Below are 20,658 nucleotides of genomic sequence, written 5' to 3'. Positions count from 1 at the left end.
GCTTGGAGGAGAGAGAGAGGGAGAAAGAGAGAGGGGAGAGAGAGAGAGAGAGAGAGAGAGAGAGAGAGAGAGAGAGAGAGAGAGAGAGAGAGAGAGAGAGAGAGAGAGAGAGAGAGAGAAATAAACAGTGTGAGCGTCAGTATGGGATGGAAAGAATGGGAGGGGAGAAGAACTAAAGTAACGAACAACCCCGAAGCTCCGTAGTCTACCTGCCAGGGTTGAACAGAGAGAGGCAGTGTTTGGGAGAAAGGCTTTTACACAGAGGCAGTGTGTCAGTTCGACCGGAGGAGCAAAACGAGTGGGGGTGCACAAGTTCCTGTGAAGGACAGTGCAGTACCTCAGCCCTTGTGGAGGGGAGAGAGAGATAGTGTGTGCTGGAGTAAGCCTGGGACAGACGGAGAGAGGCAGAGGGGAGCATGTGGAAGGAGGGTGAGTCTGAAGGGCTACAGACGCTTGGCATTGTGGTGGTGCTCTGCTCCTTGCTCAAACTCCTTCACTTCCTGGGATTCATCGACTTGAGCGACGGTGAGTATGCCTGACACCCTCCTCCACCACAGCGAGCTGCTGGCAGGGTGCCAGAGTGCAGGCTGCTGACAGCTCCAAGAGCATGTGCTATTGACACTGTTGACTGGCACAGGTGAAGGTGTTTGGGTGTACATAATTCTTATTTGTATTCTTAAAGGACTGTTGGATGTGTAAAATATATCATGGTGTACAAAGTATTGATAGTCTGTTAACAGTTACAGTATATAAACTATTGACTGTTACAGTTTTGGACAGGAAAGGTATACTTACTGACTTACTGACTGGCGTATACAGAAGCAACAAATGCATTACAGCTTCAGGTGTATTCATTAGTGTGTTTAGGTAAAGGTGGCTACTGTATATACTGACCCAAGAATCAACAATATTATAGCAAAGGTACTTGATATGATGGTGGCTGCTCTATCCAAAAAAAAAAAAGAAAAAAAAAAGTGAAATAAATAAATAAATAAATTAACAATTTCTGCAGTACCATTATTTTACCTTACCTAGGCAGAGCCTTCGCTGTGCCTTGCAAAAGATGATGAATGTGACCTACTTCTGTTTAACGAATTTTCTGAAAATGAACAGTAACAAAGCTCATGCCTCACTGCGGATTCATACATACACTGTATGCTGATTTTTTTCAATTGCCATAGGAACTATGTTTGTACCTGACTCTGTAACTGTGTAGAAGTATATCTATATTGAATCATTGGTTCTTCTAATCATGAGGATATTTTAAAAAACAAACATAAAAAAAATAACAGGGTTGACCTGCTATTCCGTGACCTTGAGGTGAAAAGTTTCTCCTCAATTCTTGAAATGAAGCTTAGTCAAATGACTTACTACATTAAGAACTCACCTAAAATAATGTAATTAAATACAAATTGACTGGACTTCCCTCTCAGTAACTTTATTTAAAAAATACAACAATACACACACACTCATACATAGCTTCTGCCTAATCCTGAGCCAATCAACGTAGAATGTTGGGTCATCATGTGTTGGCATATTAAAAAATAAAATAAAAAATGAACAAATCAATTAAATGAAAAGTCAGAGCATGAAAATTAGAGAAAAAAAATATTCTAGAAACTGAAACACAAAAATGTATTAAAATAACTGATTGGTTTAGTCGCCCCGGCCCATCTCGACCATCGTCATCAACTTCAACTTAGGAATCACGATCGTGGTGTGAATGAAATGTTAGTAAGTGACATTCCTCATCCTGTGGCAGATATCCTGGATCTTGTGGCAGCTATTCCTGTTATTGAGCAACAATTACAATAGGCTGATCCATATGTCCTCTTTAATATTATTATTTAGCCGTGGCCAGTAGATGGAGCTACACATGTATAACTGCTTATTGTTTGAGGGTAGTCCTTTTATTTCATGAAACAGAAAGTTATAGAAAAAGATAGCACCGTAGTAGTGAAGGTAGAAAGTTCATCTGCATGTTCATTGACATGTCAAGTCTGCCAGATTGGATATATTAGCTCAAGGAGCTATATATATATATATATATATATATATATATATATATATATATATATATATATATATATATATAAAAAGATTTTAATATTTTTATACAATAACAATTAGACAACATTTAGACAACAATACAGATCCGAGGTCCCAGGCACGAGGCTTAACCAAGCTTGTGTACTGTGGTAACCATGGAGACTACATGCCCACAAGAGGAGAAAGGAGCAACTGTTCAACCAATTGTATTGCCGTGAGGGTGTTGGCAATTTGTGTTTCAACCAATTGGCACTAAGCAATGTGCAAGGGCGGGTGTTCTTGTTTTCAACCTATCAGTGATCGTATGAGCACCAAGCGCCGCGAGAGACAGTTTACTTGATGCTTTCGCTAACTGTGATGCCTGCGAAACTTTAAAAGTACATATCTAACTTACTTGATGTGCTAACTGTGATGCCTGATGGCAAACTTTAAAAGTACATTGTCTAACTATAGAACATATCTAACTTTTATTATAGTATTTGCATAGCATATATTTATAAATTCTGTGATGTGAATAGAAAATATATTTTAATTGAAGCTGCGTATTTGTTGCTAAACAGAACAATTGCGTTGCATGTTTGGTTTTGCTAAGATCGTAACTATTACTATTGCATCATAAAGAAAATACAGCATAAGGATTATACCTTTCTACCTCCATGCAAACATGTTCTTAAAAATTGTGTGACATACCAGTGGCTTATGAAAATAATATATCAAATATATTTTTTTATATATATATATATATATATATATATATATATATATTGTGTTGATCTTGGTTAACGCAGGCAAGCTCATCACACAGGGTGAGGAGGACGCGAACCCGGGCCCTCTCTCACTAAAGCATAGCGCCTATACCACTGTACAAAAGAGCTGGTTCCTTTGGAAGGAGCATATATATGTCACCTACCAGCCCTGCTGCTGCTTTCCTTTGTGCACACTACAATATATTATTTTAGTTAAAGCTGCCAAATTCTGTTTTTATGTAGCATATGCCTGCAAACTACTGTATTGCTGAGGGTTAAATATTAATTAATTTAGCTGATTGAAGTGTTTCATATGAAATATTAAGCAGTGTACATTTTAAAACAAACTATTATGTTTGTTTTAAAATTGATGTCATCAAGGTCCAAGGACCAAAGATGAGAGTTCCTGTCTTAAGCAATGACCAACAGACACCTGGAAAGTCTCTTGGCCTTGAATCTCACTGTTTAGGACAGTCAACCTTTGGCATCTCTGTCTTGCACATAAAAGCTTGTTAATGTTACCTTGGCTATTACCTCCTAAATGCCTGTAATAATAACATATTAGGCTACTGAAATAAATAACAAAACACATTGTACATTGTATTCCAGATATAGCTGTAGGTCTCCTGTGGTTGAAGTACATTTACAGCAAACAGTAAAACAGTCCAGTCACCTGTTTTTAGTTCAGTAATTAAAATTGAACATCTTATGTAAATTCCTTATTTTATTCTTACTAAGTACCATCACAGCCTCAACCTGGGCCGGTGCACTTTAAAATGCCAGGACCGGTTTTTAGTCCCAGTCCGTCACTAAGCTTAGTATACCACTTGTGATAGGTTGACCTCTCCCCTGTCACATTATTAGGGTATATTTTGTGTGTCGATTTTGTGTTTAAAATTCGCTATCCCGGCATCATGTGAGCTGATAGATGTGAGCATGTGGTTGGAATGAGGAGCCTTGATTGGTTGGCCAATTAATTAATCGTTTGGTTAAATAATCCATCTGATATATATTTAAAAGGCTGCAGAAAGTCCAATTAGGGTTGGTAGGCTATAGGAACAGAGTGTATTTTAAGCTGCTCCAGCACTAAAATTAGTGCTACTATGTGTTGATAAAAGAACTGTTTGCTGAAGGTAAGAGCTCTAAAGCTAAGGAGCCTGTTTATGTGATTGTATCTGTATCAAAAGAAACTTAACCCACTTTACAATAACCCGAAGACAACAATAAACAACTGTGAACAGCGATAAAAAAAGAGAGCAAAAACACTGAACTTTAATCAGTAGTTTGACACCTGCCTTCCTACCCGACCTTCGACCATCCTGACACCTATGTGACAATGACCTCCATTAATGAGATGTGTAATATGAAGAATGCATAGACAGGAAGCATAGTTTTAGCTTTGCATGGAGCCAGAAAATAAATAATTTTTTTTTTTTTACTTTATTCATGTTGTGAAACCTGATAAAAAAAAATACACAGTTATTGTGGAGAGCTAACTGAACATGTTACACAATATTGAAATACATAATTTTCTTTCAATTGCTGTCCCTCTCTGTCAGTGGGGACGGTACTCTTTTCCTATTAATTCTTGATGAGGCTTGGTTTTGCAATGCGCTGCATAGGCAGGATGTGAGGAGCCTTTTTTGTGGTTCCCAGAGCATAGCTCTCCCCCACAGGACACTTCTAATTAGAGAGAGTTCCACAGAGACAGCACCACACAGACCTCACCTCTTCAAAGGGAACCTGCTTAGCTCCCATTTAGCACCACTTTGGAAAGAGACTTTTTGTTTTGCTGAATCCTAGTATTTGCACACTTCACTCATAAAATCAAAACTGCACTAATGTTTGTATAAACGTAGCCCCTGATTTACTAGAACAGTCTGAGCTACGGAACTGCTCTGAAATTTTTTTTTTTTTTTTACTTTTAAAAAGTATATCTTTAAACTGAAGAAACTGGAACATTTCCAACCAACAAAAAAACAAAAACAAGCACAAATAAGGAATATATACATTGCCAAACAGACACCACCTAAACTCAATCTAATCCTGATCCAAACAGTCAATACACATTAATATGTATTAACATATGACAGTATGTGCTTTATAGCTGTGTGTATTGTCGACCTACAGCAAAAATTGCTTTAATTTATGGCAAAGTGATGTTAGTGGTATAGTCATGTGTTATAGCTACTTTCACTAATCATTATTTCTGTTCCAATACTTAAATGTTATGTTAAAGAAAACTTAATGGAGATGGAAACATGTTTAGATCAAATTCTAAAAATCTTGGGAGAGGCTTGTTTGTGTTATGCCTGGGGTAAGTAAACCAGCACACCGGTGAGTATAGTTAAGGGATTTATTTTCATTGTTGATTTGCAAGGCCCAATTTTTGGCACATTTTTCATTTGCAACTTTCAAAAGAACACAAATCCATTCTGGTTGGTCATAGCCGATAGGCACTGCAGCAGTAGAGGTCAGCGTTGAGGGCAAACTCCCTTTACTCAGTCATTTTGGTTTTCAGTAGCCTTCTGTACATCGTGAAAGTGTCCATTTTACAACTGACCTTTGAAGAGAGACTCTTAAACTTTTTTCACATTTTGTTGTGTCAGGTATTTAAATGAGGATTTTTTTTCCACTTATCTACACATCATACTCCACACTGTTAAGGGAAAAAAAAGTTTTTATTGAGAAAAAAATGTATATATTAAAAATACACAACTGAAAGATCATAATTGGATAAGTCTCCACCCCCTTGAGTTAATACTTGGTGGCAGCACCTTTGGCAGCAATTACAGCTGTGAGTCTCTTGGACAACTTTGCACACCTAGATTTGACAATATTTGACCATTCTTCCTTACAAAACTGTTCAAGCTCCATCAAGTTCCTTGGGAAGCGTTAATGGACAGCAATCTCCAAGTCAAGCCACACATTTTTGATTGGATTTAGGTCGGGGCTCTGACTGGGCCACTCAAGGACATTTACCCTTTTGTTTCTTAGCCACTCCAGTGTAGCTTTGGCTGTGTGCTTTGGGTCATTGTCATGCTGAAAGGTAAACTTCCATCCCAGTTTCAGCTTTCTTGCAGAGGGCATCAGGTTTTCCTCAAGTACTTCTCTGTACTTTGCTCCATTCATTTTCCCTTCTATCCTGACAAGTGCCCCAGTTCCTGCTGATGATAAGCATCCCCATAACATGATGCTGCCACCACCAGGCTTCACAGTAGGGGTGGTGTTCTTTGGGTGATGCGCTGTGTTGGGTTTGTGCCAAACGTAACGCTTTGCATTTAGGCCAAAAAGTTCCATTTTAGTTTCATCAGACCACAAAACTTTTTGCCACATGACTACAGCATCTCGTGAATGTTTTTTTGCATACTTCAAACGGGATTCAAGATGGGCTTTCTTGAGTAATGGCTTTCTTCTTCCCACCCTACCATACAGGTCAGATTTGTGGAGCACTTGTGATATTGTTGTCACATGCACACTTTGACCAGTCTTGGCCATAAAAACCTATAAAAGCCTCTTGTAAAGTTGCCCTTGTCCTCTTGGTAGCCTCTCTGTTCAGTCTCCTTCATGCACGGTCATCCAGTTTGGAGGGATGGCCTGATCTAGGCAGTGGTGGTGCCATACACCTTTCACTTCTTAATAATCATCTTGACCGTGCTCCAAGGGATATTCAATGCCTTTGATATTTTTTTTTTTTATACCCATCCCCTGATCTGTGCCTTTCAACAACTTTGTCCCGGAGTTCTTTTGAAAGCACCTTGGTGCTCATTGTTGAGTCTTTGCTTTGAAATGCACTTCCCAGAAGAGGGAACCTACAGGAACTGCTGAATTTATCCTGAAATCATGTGAATCACTACAATTTAACACAGGTGGAGGCCACTTAACTTGGTATATGATTTTGAAGGCGATTAGTTACACCTGAGCAATAGGTGAACAACAGATTATTAAACACAGTTAAACTCCCAATTGAAAGACTTTGGTAGTCCTGGTGTTAATGGTGGGTTATAGCCTATAAATGACAACTGCTTTGTCGCTCCTTATGAGTGATGAACTCTGTGCAGACCAGGAGCTGGAGCGAGAGGAAATGCGTCTCCCTGACAACGGGACACTGAACACTTTGGCAGTTACAATGATGGCCCTAAGAGGCTGTTATGATGGAGCCTGCTGAGCAACGTCAGATATAATTAATCTGTCTGTACAGATAGAGCTGAGAAACTGGGAGACAGTGTTGTATAGGATTAGAGCTAGGAGACTGGAAGGCAGGGTTGTGCAGTGATTAGAGCTGATGGACTGGGAGCGGGTTTGGTCAAGTGGTTATAGAGCTGAGGAATTTAGCTGCAGAAAGGCATAGTGGTAAGAGCTTAACGACAGGGAGGTATAGTGGTTAAAGTTGAGGGACTAGGAGGCTAAGTGGTCTAGCAGCAATGAGAGTTAAGGGACTAGGTGGTAGTGTGACCTACAAGTGAAAGTTCAGGAATTTGGAGGGAAAGAGCAGCCGTCTGAAGTATTGTTGTCCCCAGTCTCCTCCAGTAACACTGGTCCAGCTGCTTCATCCTTCCTGTTGCTTCAATTTTCATTTATAAATGTCTCCTATTAATAGTATTTAATAAATCATTCCTGAAAAATGATTATTCATTTAACAAATTGGAGTTTCTTCTTGCTACCAGTCACCCTTTCAAAGTCTGTTCAGTTTTAAGTATTTACCTTTTGTAAGTCTGCATTTGTTGTTACTTTAGTGTCAAGATAAATCTACTGTATAGTATCACATTTTGGAGTTCTTTTTATCACAATACCTGACGCTTGGGTTCTCATTACTACGTTCTCTTCAATTTGTTGATGTGATGGGCATTATGTTGTGGGATGCATTAACCCTTAGCGGTCCATTTATTCAGCGCTTGTCAGGCGTGTCAGGTCCAATTTATTTTCACAAGCGCTGTTATTTTACACATGCTGTTTAATTTTTTTTCTTTTCAGAGTAAAACAGGTTTAAAAGGCATTGAACAGCAAAAGGACTCTCAGTACTGTATCTCCAGCCAAGCCCCATCTCTTGTCCACTGTATTTTTCACATACTTCTTTTTAGACATGCATACTGATAATCCTTTCCTTATCACTCGTTTTATCACCAAGCTCCTCAGTAATGTGATCCAAGTCATTATTTTAATACTATAACATCTCAAAAAGTTCTGCAAATGTCTGTGATATTCTTTCAGCACTGGATGCAGAAGCAGTTATTTCCTTTGTTTAAGACTGTTATCTCTGTGGTGCATAGGGCTATCCGACATAGGACCGCAAAGGGTTAAAGTTTCTCCTGTCTGTGAGATCAGATGAAGTTCAAAATTATTGTGCGTTTACATAGTAGTTACTTAGTAAATACATGTGTTTATACATATGATTATAATGTTATTATGTATAGTTACAATGTTCTAAATGTGTAATTTTGTTTGCATGATATAACCTTAACTCTAACTCTAACCCTAACTCTAAACCTAACCCTAACTCTAAACCTAACCCTAACCCTAACCCTAACCCTAACCCTAACTCTAAACCTAACCCTAATTCTAACTCTAAACCTAACCCTAATCCTATCTCTAAACCTAACCCTAACCCTAACTCTAAACCCCTTAATCCTATTCTGTATTTACATACAGTATTTTTGTGCAAACATTGCACATATTAAGGACATTGTAACTATGCATAATAACACTGTAATTATGTGTAAGTACACATGTGTTTACTATATAACTACTATGTAAATATATTAGTAACATTATAGACATTATTGACATTTAATGTGAATTGTTACCAAAACTATAACCACAAATGCAGGAAGAGCCAATCTCTTTTGCATAGTGGTGAAGGCGCTTGCTTGCAGTCTGGGCTGGCAGTCCCTAGTTCTTTATACTGTATTGTACCCGATAGCTCTCACATCTCCAGTATTGAGCTCTTTCTACAACAGCATATTGAATTTCTTGCCCTCAGACCACCGGTGGTTGAGTTTATTGGATTGTGCTTGCAGGATCATCTGTGTAAGAGTTCTCCACTGGGAAGTGTTTCTGTAGCTTTTGTGGTTTTAGACACAAATGAATGTTTAATTGTGCAGTAAAACTGAAGCAGTGGCTGTCACCAATGCCTCCAGGAGCTGAAAGTTTAAACCAGAAGCAATGAGAAGGAAGGCAGCATGGATTTATTAGCCAGGGAATCAGCAACATCGAGCATTTAAGCATGAATAAAACATCCAGGAAACCAAAATGTTCTACTCATTCCTAAAACATGCTTAAAAGTGTGATGTTACAGATTCTCTGGATAATTAATGTTGTTTATTTGTATTTTTATTTATTGGTATTAATTAAATGATTGTTATCCAGAAAGTGCTCCTCCTGTGCTAGCATTGTAACAGAGTGTGATTAGATCCTCTTCCACCATCGGGTTGTTAAAAAGACGCTATTCCCAGAGGTTATTTAAAGAATATATTTCAATTGAGTACCTGCTAAATTGTGCTTGTATCTTTACTGAAATGCTAGAGGAGTAACAGAGAGCCATTTTCCTTCCAGAATTTATTGAAATAATGTTTAGTAACACTGGATTAAGTGTATGTAACTATGTTGCTATTACAGTGTAATTACACATGGAGTTACATAGTAATTACACTGTTAAATACATAGACACATGTGGAAATGCATTGTAATTGCAAAACACTATAACTGATAGCATTTTCTTTTGTAATTAAGAAATGTTTTTGCATTTTTACTACGCCATATTTGTTGTTACTGTATTATTTCAGTTTAACGACATTGTAGTTCGAGAAGCTTAATATAAAGGGAAACTAAACAATTGTGAAATAAGCCAACACTTTTTTTAAAATTTAAAACACAAAAACAAAAAAACTAACAATGTTTGTGAATAATCTTTTTAAATCAGCTTTTTGAATGCGGACTACTGTGGTTACACTGACAATCAGATGGTGGCAATATTACATAACATTTAGGGAAACTCAATTTACAGTTAAATAATAACAAGCATGTCTGTTGGTTGATTTCATTTCATATAGACTGTACTGTACATATAGATGATCAGTTGTTTTGACTGATGTAGAGCGCTAGTGGAAATGAGTTATTACAACTCGAAAGTTCTTCTTTGCAATCTCAGATTAATAAATTAATCTCTGACTTCTGCTTTCACCTCTTTTCCTTCTCTTCAGCACTAGGACTGGTCTCCACTTCTCGTCTGACTCCCACTGCCCTGATTCGTTTTTGTTCAGTCCCCCTCACACTCTCTCCTCTCTCTCTCTCTCTCTCTCTCTCTCTCTCTCTCTCTCTCTCTCTCTATCTGTCTAGACAAGGTGGAAGATGACTTAGAGATGACGACGGTGTGTCACCGGCCTGAGGGGCTGGAGCAGATGGAGGCACAGACCAACTTCACAAAGAGAGAGCTGCAAGTGCTCTATCGTGGCTTCAAAAACGTAAAAAAAAAACACACTCCTTCCCTTGACACATCCCTCCAAATTCACTACTCTCCTTCCCATGCTTTCTTCCTTATTTCCCTTCTTCCATTACTTCTGTACTGTCTTTCCCTTTAACTTTCCTTACACCTTTCATCCCTTTCTCTTACACCCACCCCCTCCCTCTCCCACTTCCTCCATCCCTCTCTTCTCTCGCTCCCCTTTTTTCTCTTCAATTGATTTCTTACGTGCCGCAGTTCCTGTTATTGCCCTGACCCCCGTGTTCTCCCTGACAGGAATGTCCAAGTGGTGTTGTCAGTGAAGATACATTTAAGCAGATCTACGCACAGTTCTTTCCACAGGGAGGTGAGTGCCATTCCGCTGTGGTTGCCAGGATACAGGACTCTGGAATATAGTGGGCTACTAAAGACAGCATGATGTACTGAACTATAAAGCAACACGTGCCAGTGTCAACACCTAACACTGTTTCTAATTGCAGATGCCAGCATGTACGCACACTATCTCTTTAATGCCTTTGACTCTGCTCACAATGGATCTGTCAAATTTGAGGTAAAAACTAAGACAGTTGCTCAATTGACTATGTATCTGGCTATTTGTGTTTGTGTTTTATGGCCTTGTTTCATTTTTTGACAGAATCTTACATCTGTTGACTTGTTGAACCATAGTCCCAAAAGGTTTCAGTAACACAATTTCACTCCCGACCATGGAGAACACCTCCATGCATTCTTCTGAAATGAGCCAGCGCCTCTCATCACTGCTTTAAGTCTGTCAGGCTCCAGGGGGTCACAGAAGCTCTAATGAAACCCTGTGAGTGAGCTAGCTGCTGAAGTAGTATGTTTGGTGATTTTACACCTTGACCCTTAGGGTCTTGAAGCAGCACCAGTGGAACCAACAGCATTCACAACACTTAGCATTCAGTCTGTTTCAGGAAAATCTTGCTCTCTGTTTTTTTTTTATTTCTCTCTCCACATAACAATAACAGCACTGACACTCGATCAGCAAACTCCAGCTCTGAGACTGACTGGCTGACTGTGTGTGTAACTGTTGGCTTACACTGGAAAATATCACCTCCTTTTGATGCAGCTCCCTTTCAAGGCATTTTCAGATACTCAGCAACCTAGTTACAACATATAGTACAACTGCTGTAATGCATGGGAGGATAATATGTGGAATATATGAGGTTAAACCCATACTATCTAGACTACCACTATTAACTACAAAAAAACTAAAAAATCCCTTGGCATTATAATTTAGATCCTTGGTGTAGCAGAACAAAAGTGAACCACTAAGCAGCAGTTAAAATGTCTGTCTAACTTAACTATTTTTCCTGTTCTGTACTGAAGATGTTAGAGTTCAGAGTTTGTTGTTAAGGTCTGTTTGTGCTCCTGGATTGTTTTAACTGGACTGTCTGCCTGTCTGTCTCTCCACCAGGATTTTGTGACAGCTCTCTCAATCCTGCTGAGAGGGTCAGTGAGGGAGAAGCTGAGCTGGACCTTCAACCTGTATGACATCAACAAGGATGGCTACATTAACAAGGAGGTGAGAAGCACCATTCCATTCTCTGAGTCCCACCCTCTGTTATACGAAGGACTGAGACCTGCCTTTCATGCATCGCCTTACAAACTCAACCCTCCCTGTGAGGTGCTGAGGCCGAAGTCTCCATGGTTACAGCTAGAGGGTTGAAATGCACCCGATACAGCTGTATTTCCAACCCCCACTGTATTTTTTTTTTTATTAGAGTTTAACCTGATGTTACCTAAAAATGTTGACAAAAAATTAAGCTTTTCAAATCCCTTTAGGACTGTCTAGTAGCCAGTATAAATACAGAAATATTCACACTGTAACTAATGGACAGGATCCTTTTTGTCTACATTCATGGCGAAGGTTCCTTTTAGAACTAGAATGGATTTGTTAAAATAGATCTACAATAGACCAGATGGACCTTGTTCATGTGCGGGTTTCATTCTGTATCCGCAGGAGATGACTGACATCGTGAGAGCCATTTACGACATGATGGGCAAGTACACATACCCAGCGCTGAGGAGAGACGCACCACGGCAACATGTCGATGCCTTCTTTCAGGTCAGCAAGCACTCCAAACACACCCTTCATCAACTGTAAAAAAAGAACAAAAAATTAAAAACACAAATAAATACACGCGATGGAATGCAAAAGTGTGGTAAGCTATGCATACATACACTCCCACACACAATCACAGTTACAATAGCAGTGCTTTCTTCTGGTTGGCTGCTGTAACTATGCAGGACTGTCTCTCTGTTTTCTCCTTTGACAGAAAATGGATAAGAACAAAGATGGAGTTGTAACATTGGACGAGTTCATGATGTCTTGTCAAGAAGTATGTTTCTTTTTTCTTCCTGTTGGTTTCTTTGTATCTCTATTGCACCCAAGGTTTCACGTCAAACCGACTCTGACTACCTCGTGGATTAACATTTCCCACTAGTGTCTCTACAGGGTAGTGCCACATAATTCAAACAGTTCTTGATCATCATTGTTGTCCACATGAAGCAGACAATCACAGTAGCACCCTCTAGAGGTGTCCTGGTGCATGCTGTTATAAGGAGTAAACTCAGCATGAAGGACTTTAAGGGATCCGATTTTTACTTAAAATTAAGCAGAATTACGGGACACTAGCTATAAGTAAATGCTGACTCTGAAACATGTTGGTTTGGTGGTATTTTCGGAAGGTAAATCTTTCTCTTATCTTTCTCTCTGTCTCTCGCAGGATGAAAACATCATGCGATCCCTGCAGCTCTTTGAGAGTGTGATGTAAGAGGGAGGACGGGCGGTTCAAAGACCATGAACTTTGTATTTGATCCTGAGTCTGGGGCTGAGGCAGGAGTGAACTGGGACCCCCTTCCACCCTGGTGGAGAGCCCAGGACACCGCTGTTTATTCACGGGGGTGGGGGGCCCTGGACAGACCCTGGAGACTCAGGGGTTGGGTGGGGTGGGGTTGGGGGTTCAGAGCTAGAGGTCTGAGGACTGGAGTCTCCTGTCCCACTTTTTTCTAATGCATGTTGTTGTTTTCTCGGTTTGTCAGGAGGACAGGCGTCATGGGTGAGTGGGTGAGTGGTACTTTCATTTTTTTTTTCAACTTTTTGTTGCCTATAGCAAACAAAGAAATAAAAAAAAATAAAAAAAATGCCAAGCAAAAATCAAGCTAGCAATCTTGATTATGGGCTGCACTGTAAGACAATCCTACACTGTTCAGTGCTTAGCCAGTTCTTTAAAATATACAGCTGATATCAGGATGCCACTTTGTAATGTTGCTGTGAAGAAAACAGAACAATGAAAAAGGTATAGGCAAATAATGAGCAACAGGCTGTCGCTTTTCAACTGCAGCAGTTTAAGTGGAATACTGACTTTCTGACCACTCTGTATATAAAGGCAAACATGAAAGGTTTGCAATGCCAAAATGGCTTTGTAGCAATACTCGTCCTTTAAAACTGTGCTTGTTTTCAAACTAGCTATATAAAATATTGCAGCTACGGGTAAATAAAGCCATTAAATACTATTTTACATTTTTAAAGTCAAATTGCAAAATGATTTTCAAACTTTGTGAAGCAGACATTGGAACTTAGTAAATCCTAGCCTTATTATGAAGCCCTGTGCTTTATTTGATGCCTTATTAATGTTAATTAATACTGTGCATTGAGTTTAGGAGCCAGGGCCACTTGGCAGTTACACTGTAGGCTGATTGTGCAACTACATACAGTCACAGAGCCGTACTTCTGTCTGACACTCCTGTTTGTTAGCGTCAGTCCAGTTCCTAGTGTGCGCATAAAAGAACAGCAAAATAGGCGTGCGAGAGCATGATGGGTTTCAGGGCATCTTGTCCTCAGTAGTAAATAAAAGCATGAAAAAAAACTAGGGAGGGTAAAATAAAAATGTGAATGTCATTTTATTTTCTGCTCTACTATTTAGCCGTAGAATTATTTTTAAGAACGCACCTGCATGTTGTTTGGATAATGACATGGCTGTCGACAGCAAGTCCTCGTGATTACATCTTGAAACATTCAGTTACAAGTTAGTTGGTAGTACGGATACAGTGTGTATGTTATGTGGGTTTGTGTGTATGCTTGCAGGCACGTCTCATCCACTTAAGACTTCCACCAAACAAAAGATTGACACCACAGTGATTCAGAATCACAAATTACAATTTAAAGTCGGATGGAGCAAAAAATGTGCGTGACAGAGGATTTTAATGGGAGGAGGCAGTTATTACTCCTCAGTGACGTTTAGCTTCTGTGATCCACATCTTTACCACATGAGGAAATAGATATATAGTGTAATATTAGTAGCATTGTTGTTATGCTGTATATTAGGATTGACTTACAACATCATTGATGTGATGCAAGTCGATCTGGTTCAGTGCCATATCTGTCTGTCACCATTGCTTTCAATTGCCTTAATCAAAGCTGCTGCTTTGTAATGCACTGTCAGCAGTTGACAGACCTCATACTGGCAAGAACAGAGCCATGAAGCTTTCTGAACTGACCAAGTATGAATTTTGCATTGAAACCGCATAGTTCTATAGTGAAAAGTGCTATTTTATTACATTTCATTGTTTATTCAATTACAAAATCTATATTTGTGCATGTAATTAATGGCTTTTTGTTAATGAATGCTACTTTATTTATGCTTAATTGATTTGTTTCCTATGCATACACCTGTTTGTAACAGACCACCTCAATATTGCTGGTCTGTTTTAGCACCTTTAGGTTTTAAAAGAAAATGTTCTGCCGCTGATTTTTTTTCTCATGAATATGAAATAAAATAAAGCATTGTCTAAAGATGTGCCTGTGGGCATGTGTCGGCAGTATATATAAAAGCATGGATGAGCGGGAGTGTTTGCCTGTGTTTCAGCTGAAAGAAGCCAAGCTCTGTTCATATTCGTTAGATGGTCATATTGTAATTCAAAATCCCCCCCACCGCCCGACTGTCCACCCGCCCAAAACCACTCCCCCAGAAGCCACAGTCTGACCTACTGAACAAATCGTTTCCTGTGTTTATAAGTATGTTTGTGTAACTTCCTGTGGGTTTTGTGTGGTCCTGTCTTTTGTTCCAACAAGATGTTATTATTTGTTTCAACACTGGTAAAAAAAAAAAAAACTCCACCAATCCACTAAAACCTGAGACTGGAAATCATATGAATATTACTAGAGTTCTGTTAGAGAAAATACACCATTCTTAACATTTTGATTAAATTGTTCAAATAGTACTTTGGGTACTTGGTTCATGCAAGAAGTAGTGCGCCCAAACAATTTAGAGTTGCCTACAGTACTAAACATTACTACTGGCACCCTGCATTATAAGAAACTGTTGGCTATGCTATTGAGAGTGGGTTGGGTTTTGCCTCTTTGTCTACAATCTATAGTCCCTGTCTGTGTCTATGTGGTAGTCAGTTTGTGCTCTGTCCTGGAGGTGACCATCTGGTTTCTCTGAACAACGATATTATTATTGAACACTGTGAGCCTCTCAGACAAAGAAAGAAAGAAAGAAAACCTGTCCATGAGAGTTTAGGAGTCCAAGCCATGACAACACGTTGAGAAATACTCTTTCAGAGGTTGTAACCCCACCAATACAAACCCAGATGGGGGATTTCAAACCAGTGCGATCCCATCAGCTTCATCCACTCATCAATGGTTTTGGTTAATTCACTGAATGAATCTAAAGAAAAAAAATGTATTTTTTTTCCTGCTGAGATGTTGTACAAAGAATATTTAACAATAAACTTTTGAGAGAACTTTTCGGTGTGTGTTTGTAATTGTCATTATATTATTATTATTATTTTTTATTATTCAGATGAGTCATGCAGGTGTGATGGTTTATTTCTGAATTGCAGGCTTGTGCATTATCAAACTGTCAATCTTATAAAAAAAAAAGGATAATACAGTACAGCACTGTACATACAGTCCTTCCCTGTGTGCTTATGGTGTAATTATATCTGTTGTCCACTGGATGTCACTAAAGAACAGAGAAGAGTATGTTGCAGCCTGAATCTGATGGCAGCAGAGCACGAAATAGAACTGGGACACTCGCAATCCCTTATCACTTACCACAAGGGCACACTGTATCCCAGTCCATCAGCTCTAACCAGTAGACTACACAGTATGCAGAGGAGCTAAGAAAAATACATAATTAAATAGCATTTGAATCAATAAATCCTATAGAGGTTATCAATGTAGCCTGTCTTGTACCATTCTCGGAAAATGATACACAAATGAAATTTGTCACTGTGCCGGTGAGCGATCACTGTCATTACATATATTTCACAGCAAAGTAATGAGTTCATCTTTGTAACTAGAAGGGCTAGCCCTCTTGGAAATAGAGTCATTATTCATCTCCTTTGCTTTCCTATCCACATAAAGCATTAAGTGTGCGTGTGCTTGGTTTGTGAAGGGTTTTTAAACTTCACATGTTTATGCACTATCCATGCACTGAGGAAATAGTGGAATAACTAATTGTGCTAACTTGTATTTCATAGAACCAGGCTGACACCTTGTGGCAAAGGGTAGAGCAGGTACAGTAATCCAATGATACAGAGTACGGGTGAAATATTCTCTTGTATTTATAATCCAATGGTTTGATGACAAAGCAGTACATAATAGAGGGCTGACGCTCTATGTACAGCTGGAAGAAGCTAGTAGCAACTGTAAAAAGAGCACATATAAGACCCGGGAGACCCGTAATTAAATAGACAGCAATACTCAATCGATGCTATGCAGTCCGACTCATTATCAATATATAATATATTACAGTAGGATTCACAGTACATAGCAAGGGGTGCACATTGTAATTACTGTTAAAGAAATGCGTGACAGTAATACACAGATTGGTGATGATGCATTTCTGGATATTAACACTGGAAGACTCTGCCTAGTGAATTTTAGATTAGTTTAGTTGCGTGCAATGTTTTTGCTGTTTTTCTTGAGAGGGGGGAGAGATTTCTTACCTAATCTCACAGATTCATTGGCGATGCTGCTGCCGTGCTGCACAATATACAAGCTTTAAAAGAGTCAAAGGGGAAGATAATCACCAATGAGAGGGTCACCTCAGGCATTGTGTTCATAATCAAAATTTAGAATGGTGTAATCGTTAAAGATTGGAAGACGTAATCTTGAATATCAAACTTTCGAGGCTGGGGGTTAGATTGTTACAAACGTCATGTCACAAGTCAAAAAGCCAGCTGTTGTATCCACATCACAAAATTTGAAATATCTTTTAATTGTAGATGCAGTCAGTGAAGTACAGTACATGTGCTAGTTACCATTAGCAATGTGAATTAACCCTTGATTTATTGAATTACGATATAACAAGGCAGAACTGTGGTGCTGTGGCACTATCCATAGCCGCTCGATGTTAATCTCCCGTTATAGGTTGCAGTGACAGGAATGAGAACCAGCAACCCCATTGCTGCTCCCGAAGAAGGGCTCTACAGCAGAAATTTCTTCCTTTTTTTATATAATTGTATTAGATTTTTAAACATACCGCGGAAAAATAACAAACATAGCTCCTAAATTACTGACTCTTTCTGTTTTTAAATCAAGATTGAAAATATATTTTTACAAAATCTCTTTTTTATCTAAGTTTTCCTATTTTACAACCAAAACTGCATTTCCTTTTTGGCGTCTTTCCCCCAAATGTATTATTTTATTTTTTAATAGTTGTTCTATTTTTATAAACTGGCTTTTTATCTTAGTTTTTCAAACTCTCCAATTACAATTTTATCTCTTTTTTAAAATTTCTGTTTCATCAAATTCTGTATTTGACTGTTTTTCATTTAATGGTTTCATTGTTAATTTTGCGTGTGTGTGCGCGTGTGTGTGCGCGTGCGTGTGTGCACGTGTATGTGTGCGTGTGTGTGTGTGTGTGTGTGTGTGTGTGTGTGTGTGTGTGTGTGTGAAGCGCTTTGGGATCCTTGTGATGAAAAGTGCTATAGAAATGTAAATTGTTGTTATTGTTAAAAATATTCCATCAATGCAACTAAACAAATAAAATATACAAGTTAATGAAGCTGCTCAGATGAATACATAGAAAAAATATAAATTCAAATGTAACATTTGAAAACAGTCATACTCTTACATGTATAAATAAGCCCCATTATAACTAATAATAATAATAATACTTGGATATTATTATCAACTAAATATATGTGTATGAGACCATAGCTTCAAGAGATTTCTGGCAGGCACACAGTTCATACAGTACAGTACTGAGGACCATAGTGAAAAGCAAGATCAGTAAGGGCTTGGAATTTATTTATTTTTTTCTCCTGCTCGGTTTCCTTTGGAGCTCACAGTGGTTTGACAGCCTCACAACGGCAATGTGACACTTTCACTCTTTACAATCCCTGCTCCCATGTCAATGCCCTGACAGCTTTCTCAAGCTTTCTTAGTAGTTCAATAGAATGCAATGTTTTACCTCTTATTTTGTAGCACTGGAGGGCTGAGAATTGCTTAGTTAGTGTCATTATTTATTTGCATAGTGGCAGTGCTGAAGAGCAGATAGTGAAGTGCATTGGTGCTTATTAAGGTGCAGGTTCCACTGCATGAGAATGGAGTGATAATTGGTTTATACCACATAGGTGACAAGCAAGATCTGTTTAATCAGCAGAGGTTCCCTGAACCTCCTATCAATCAATCTCTTGCTCTTATCTAATATCAACCATCATTTTTTGCACTGCATTTTGAACGCGTGCTCCCACTAAATGGCTGGTCAGACACATGGGAGACAGATCTCTCAAAAGAGAGAGAGAGAGTTTAAGATTATGGAAGGTTTTACAGGGGTCAGATTTCAGAGTTTATTAGGAGTAATAAATAAATTAATAATCCACATTAGCTACATTTAGGAAAACATTCGCTACAATAATAATAGAGTGCTGGACAGCTGAGGATAGAGTGCTTTGTGTTGATTATTACTCTATACAGTTCTTGTTTTAATATTTGTCTTTTAGTTATAACTCTGTACAATGTATTTAATGCAGAAGGAGTGGCACAAAGATCATAGGCCCTTTCCTCAATAGGCTTTTGTGATTTAGAATGATCGGTTCTCCACTACACAACAGTATAGTGTAGACATTTTCTATAATCCCTGTTTAAGATCTGAGCTGGACTGTCCCCTGTTGACAATTCACACCTAATTGTGTTTTCAAACTGCATTTTCATTTGCTATTCCAGAAGTGTACACTGCACAGTAGTTTATGTCTGTTAATGAATGCCAATGTACCTTTACTCTTTACTTCGGCAATTGTCAATTTAAAATATCTCCATTGTGTCCACGTACACTGGCAGTCATCTTCTTCACTAGCCTTTTCACATTTGTCTTTCATAAACATAAGCCTGAAGTGAATTTAAGGTCAAATGATGAACCACACTGTCAGCCACAAAACAACACACATACCCCACTGTGTTTCTCTAAGAAACCCTTATTGTGGGGTGCATGTTCCCTAGAAGAACCTCAAATATTTAGAAAAAATGGTATACACTGTGCAATATTTACATGTTGGTTAATAAATAAGACTCTCATTGAAAAGCAGTTCAAGCCATTTCAGGATTAATTTCTCAAACCGGAATAAAACCTGTCCAAATATATATTGTGCAGGCTTGGAGTGTTAGCTCCAGTTGATTTGCTGTTGCAATGGAAATTGTACCTGTGAACTAGATGTGTAAAGCAAGAGAAAAGGGGCTTTGTGAGAAAGCTGTAGCCATGGATCTTTGCCTGTGGAAACAATAACGCTGCTAGTCAGTTTGACTGATTAAACAGGGAGTTTGTGACTTTTGATTAGGGCTGGAGTCTGAACCCTTATGACAATATATTCATAAAGCATCCACTTCCTGCAGCTCCCACTGAACCCGCAGACCTGAAAAATCAATGACAGCACACCTTGGAGGAGATGACATTCACAAGAAGGAAGCAAAACCTACCTTAAGTGGACACAGGCCATGTCCTTGTAATGTTTAAACAAACATCTCAAACATGTTTCCTTTAGCCCCTGTAACTCTCATGGTTGTATTGTTGTGTTGATAATTAACCATGTCCATTTTCATCGTTGGGTTGTTGTTATTGTTATTGTTAGTGTTCAGATCAGAATGTTGTTACCATGCCTTCCATGTGTCAAGTGCAGCAACATAATGTACCTGAAACTGCTGAATGTTTGGGAAATAGCACTCAGTCAAGGCATATTTCTCTTCTTTGAAGTGTAAAACATTACATGTAGTCGAATAATAGGCAGTAGTTGACCTGACAGATTGTTATGCAGGAACTGATGGCAGCCCAGTTTGATATAAATATCTATTTAACGGTGGGTGAAAAAAAGCAAGCCTATTGAAGTGTAAAGTATACACGGAGAGTATTGGTATAAGACTCACATTCTCAACCTGTG

At 38.7% G+C, this 20,658-nt stretch overlaps 1 protein-coding gene across 3 annotated transcripts in view; it reads left to right on the top strand.

Annotated features, from left to right (window-relative positions):
• LOC121324685 (Kv channel-interacting protein 1) overlaps window positions 1–16,012 on the top strand; it is a 71,752-nt gene extending 55,740 nt beyond the window's left edge. The window contains exons 1-8 of one of the 3 annotated variants that reach the window (XM_041266802.1): window positions 129–429; window positions 10,131–10,255; window positions 10,531–10,600; window positions 10,734–10,804; window positions 11,687–11,794; window positions 12,233–12,337; window positions 12,549–12,611; window positions 12,999–16,012. In XM_041266802.1, coding sequence (XP_041122736.1) covers window positions 417–429; window positions 10,131–10,255; window positions 10,531–10,600; window positions 10,734–10,804; window positions 11,687–11,794; window positions 12,233–12,337; window positions 12,549–12,611; window positions 12,999–13,046 — 603 coding nt within the window. In that variant the 5' untranslated portion in view covers window positions 129–416 and the 3' untranslated portion in view covers window positions 13,047–16,012. Of the gene's footprint in view, window positions 1–128; window positions 526–10,130; window positions 10,256–10,530; window positions 10,601–10,733; window positions 10,805–11,686; window positions 11,795–12,232; window positions 12,338–12,548; window positions 12,612–12,998 lie in introns of those variants that run through there. The other 2 variants (XM_041266800.1, XM_041266801.1) reach the window with 2 other exon arrangements.
• The last annotated feature ends 4,646 nt before the right edge of the window (window positions 16,013–20,658 follow it).

Source organism: Polyodon spathula, chromosome 12, assembly GCF_017654505.1.
Source record: "Polyodon spathula isolate WHYD16114869_AA chromosome 12, ASM1765450v1, whole genome shotgun sequence".
Lineage (NCBI taxonomy): Eukaryota > Metazoa > Chordata > Actinopteri > Acipenseriformes > Polyodontidae > Polyodon > Polyodon spathula.
Note: the sequence above shows the minus strand (reverse complement) of the source record. Positions and strands in the feature narration are given on the sequence as shown.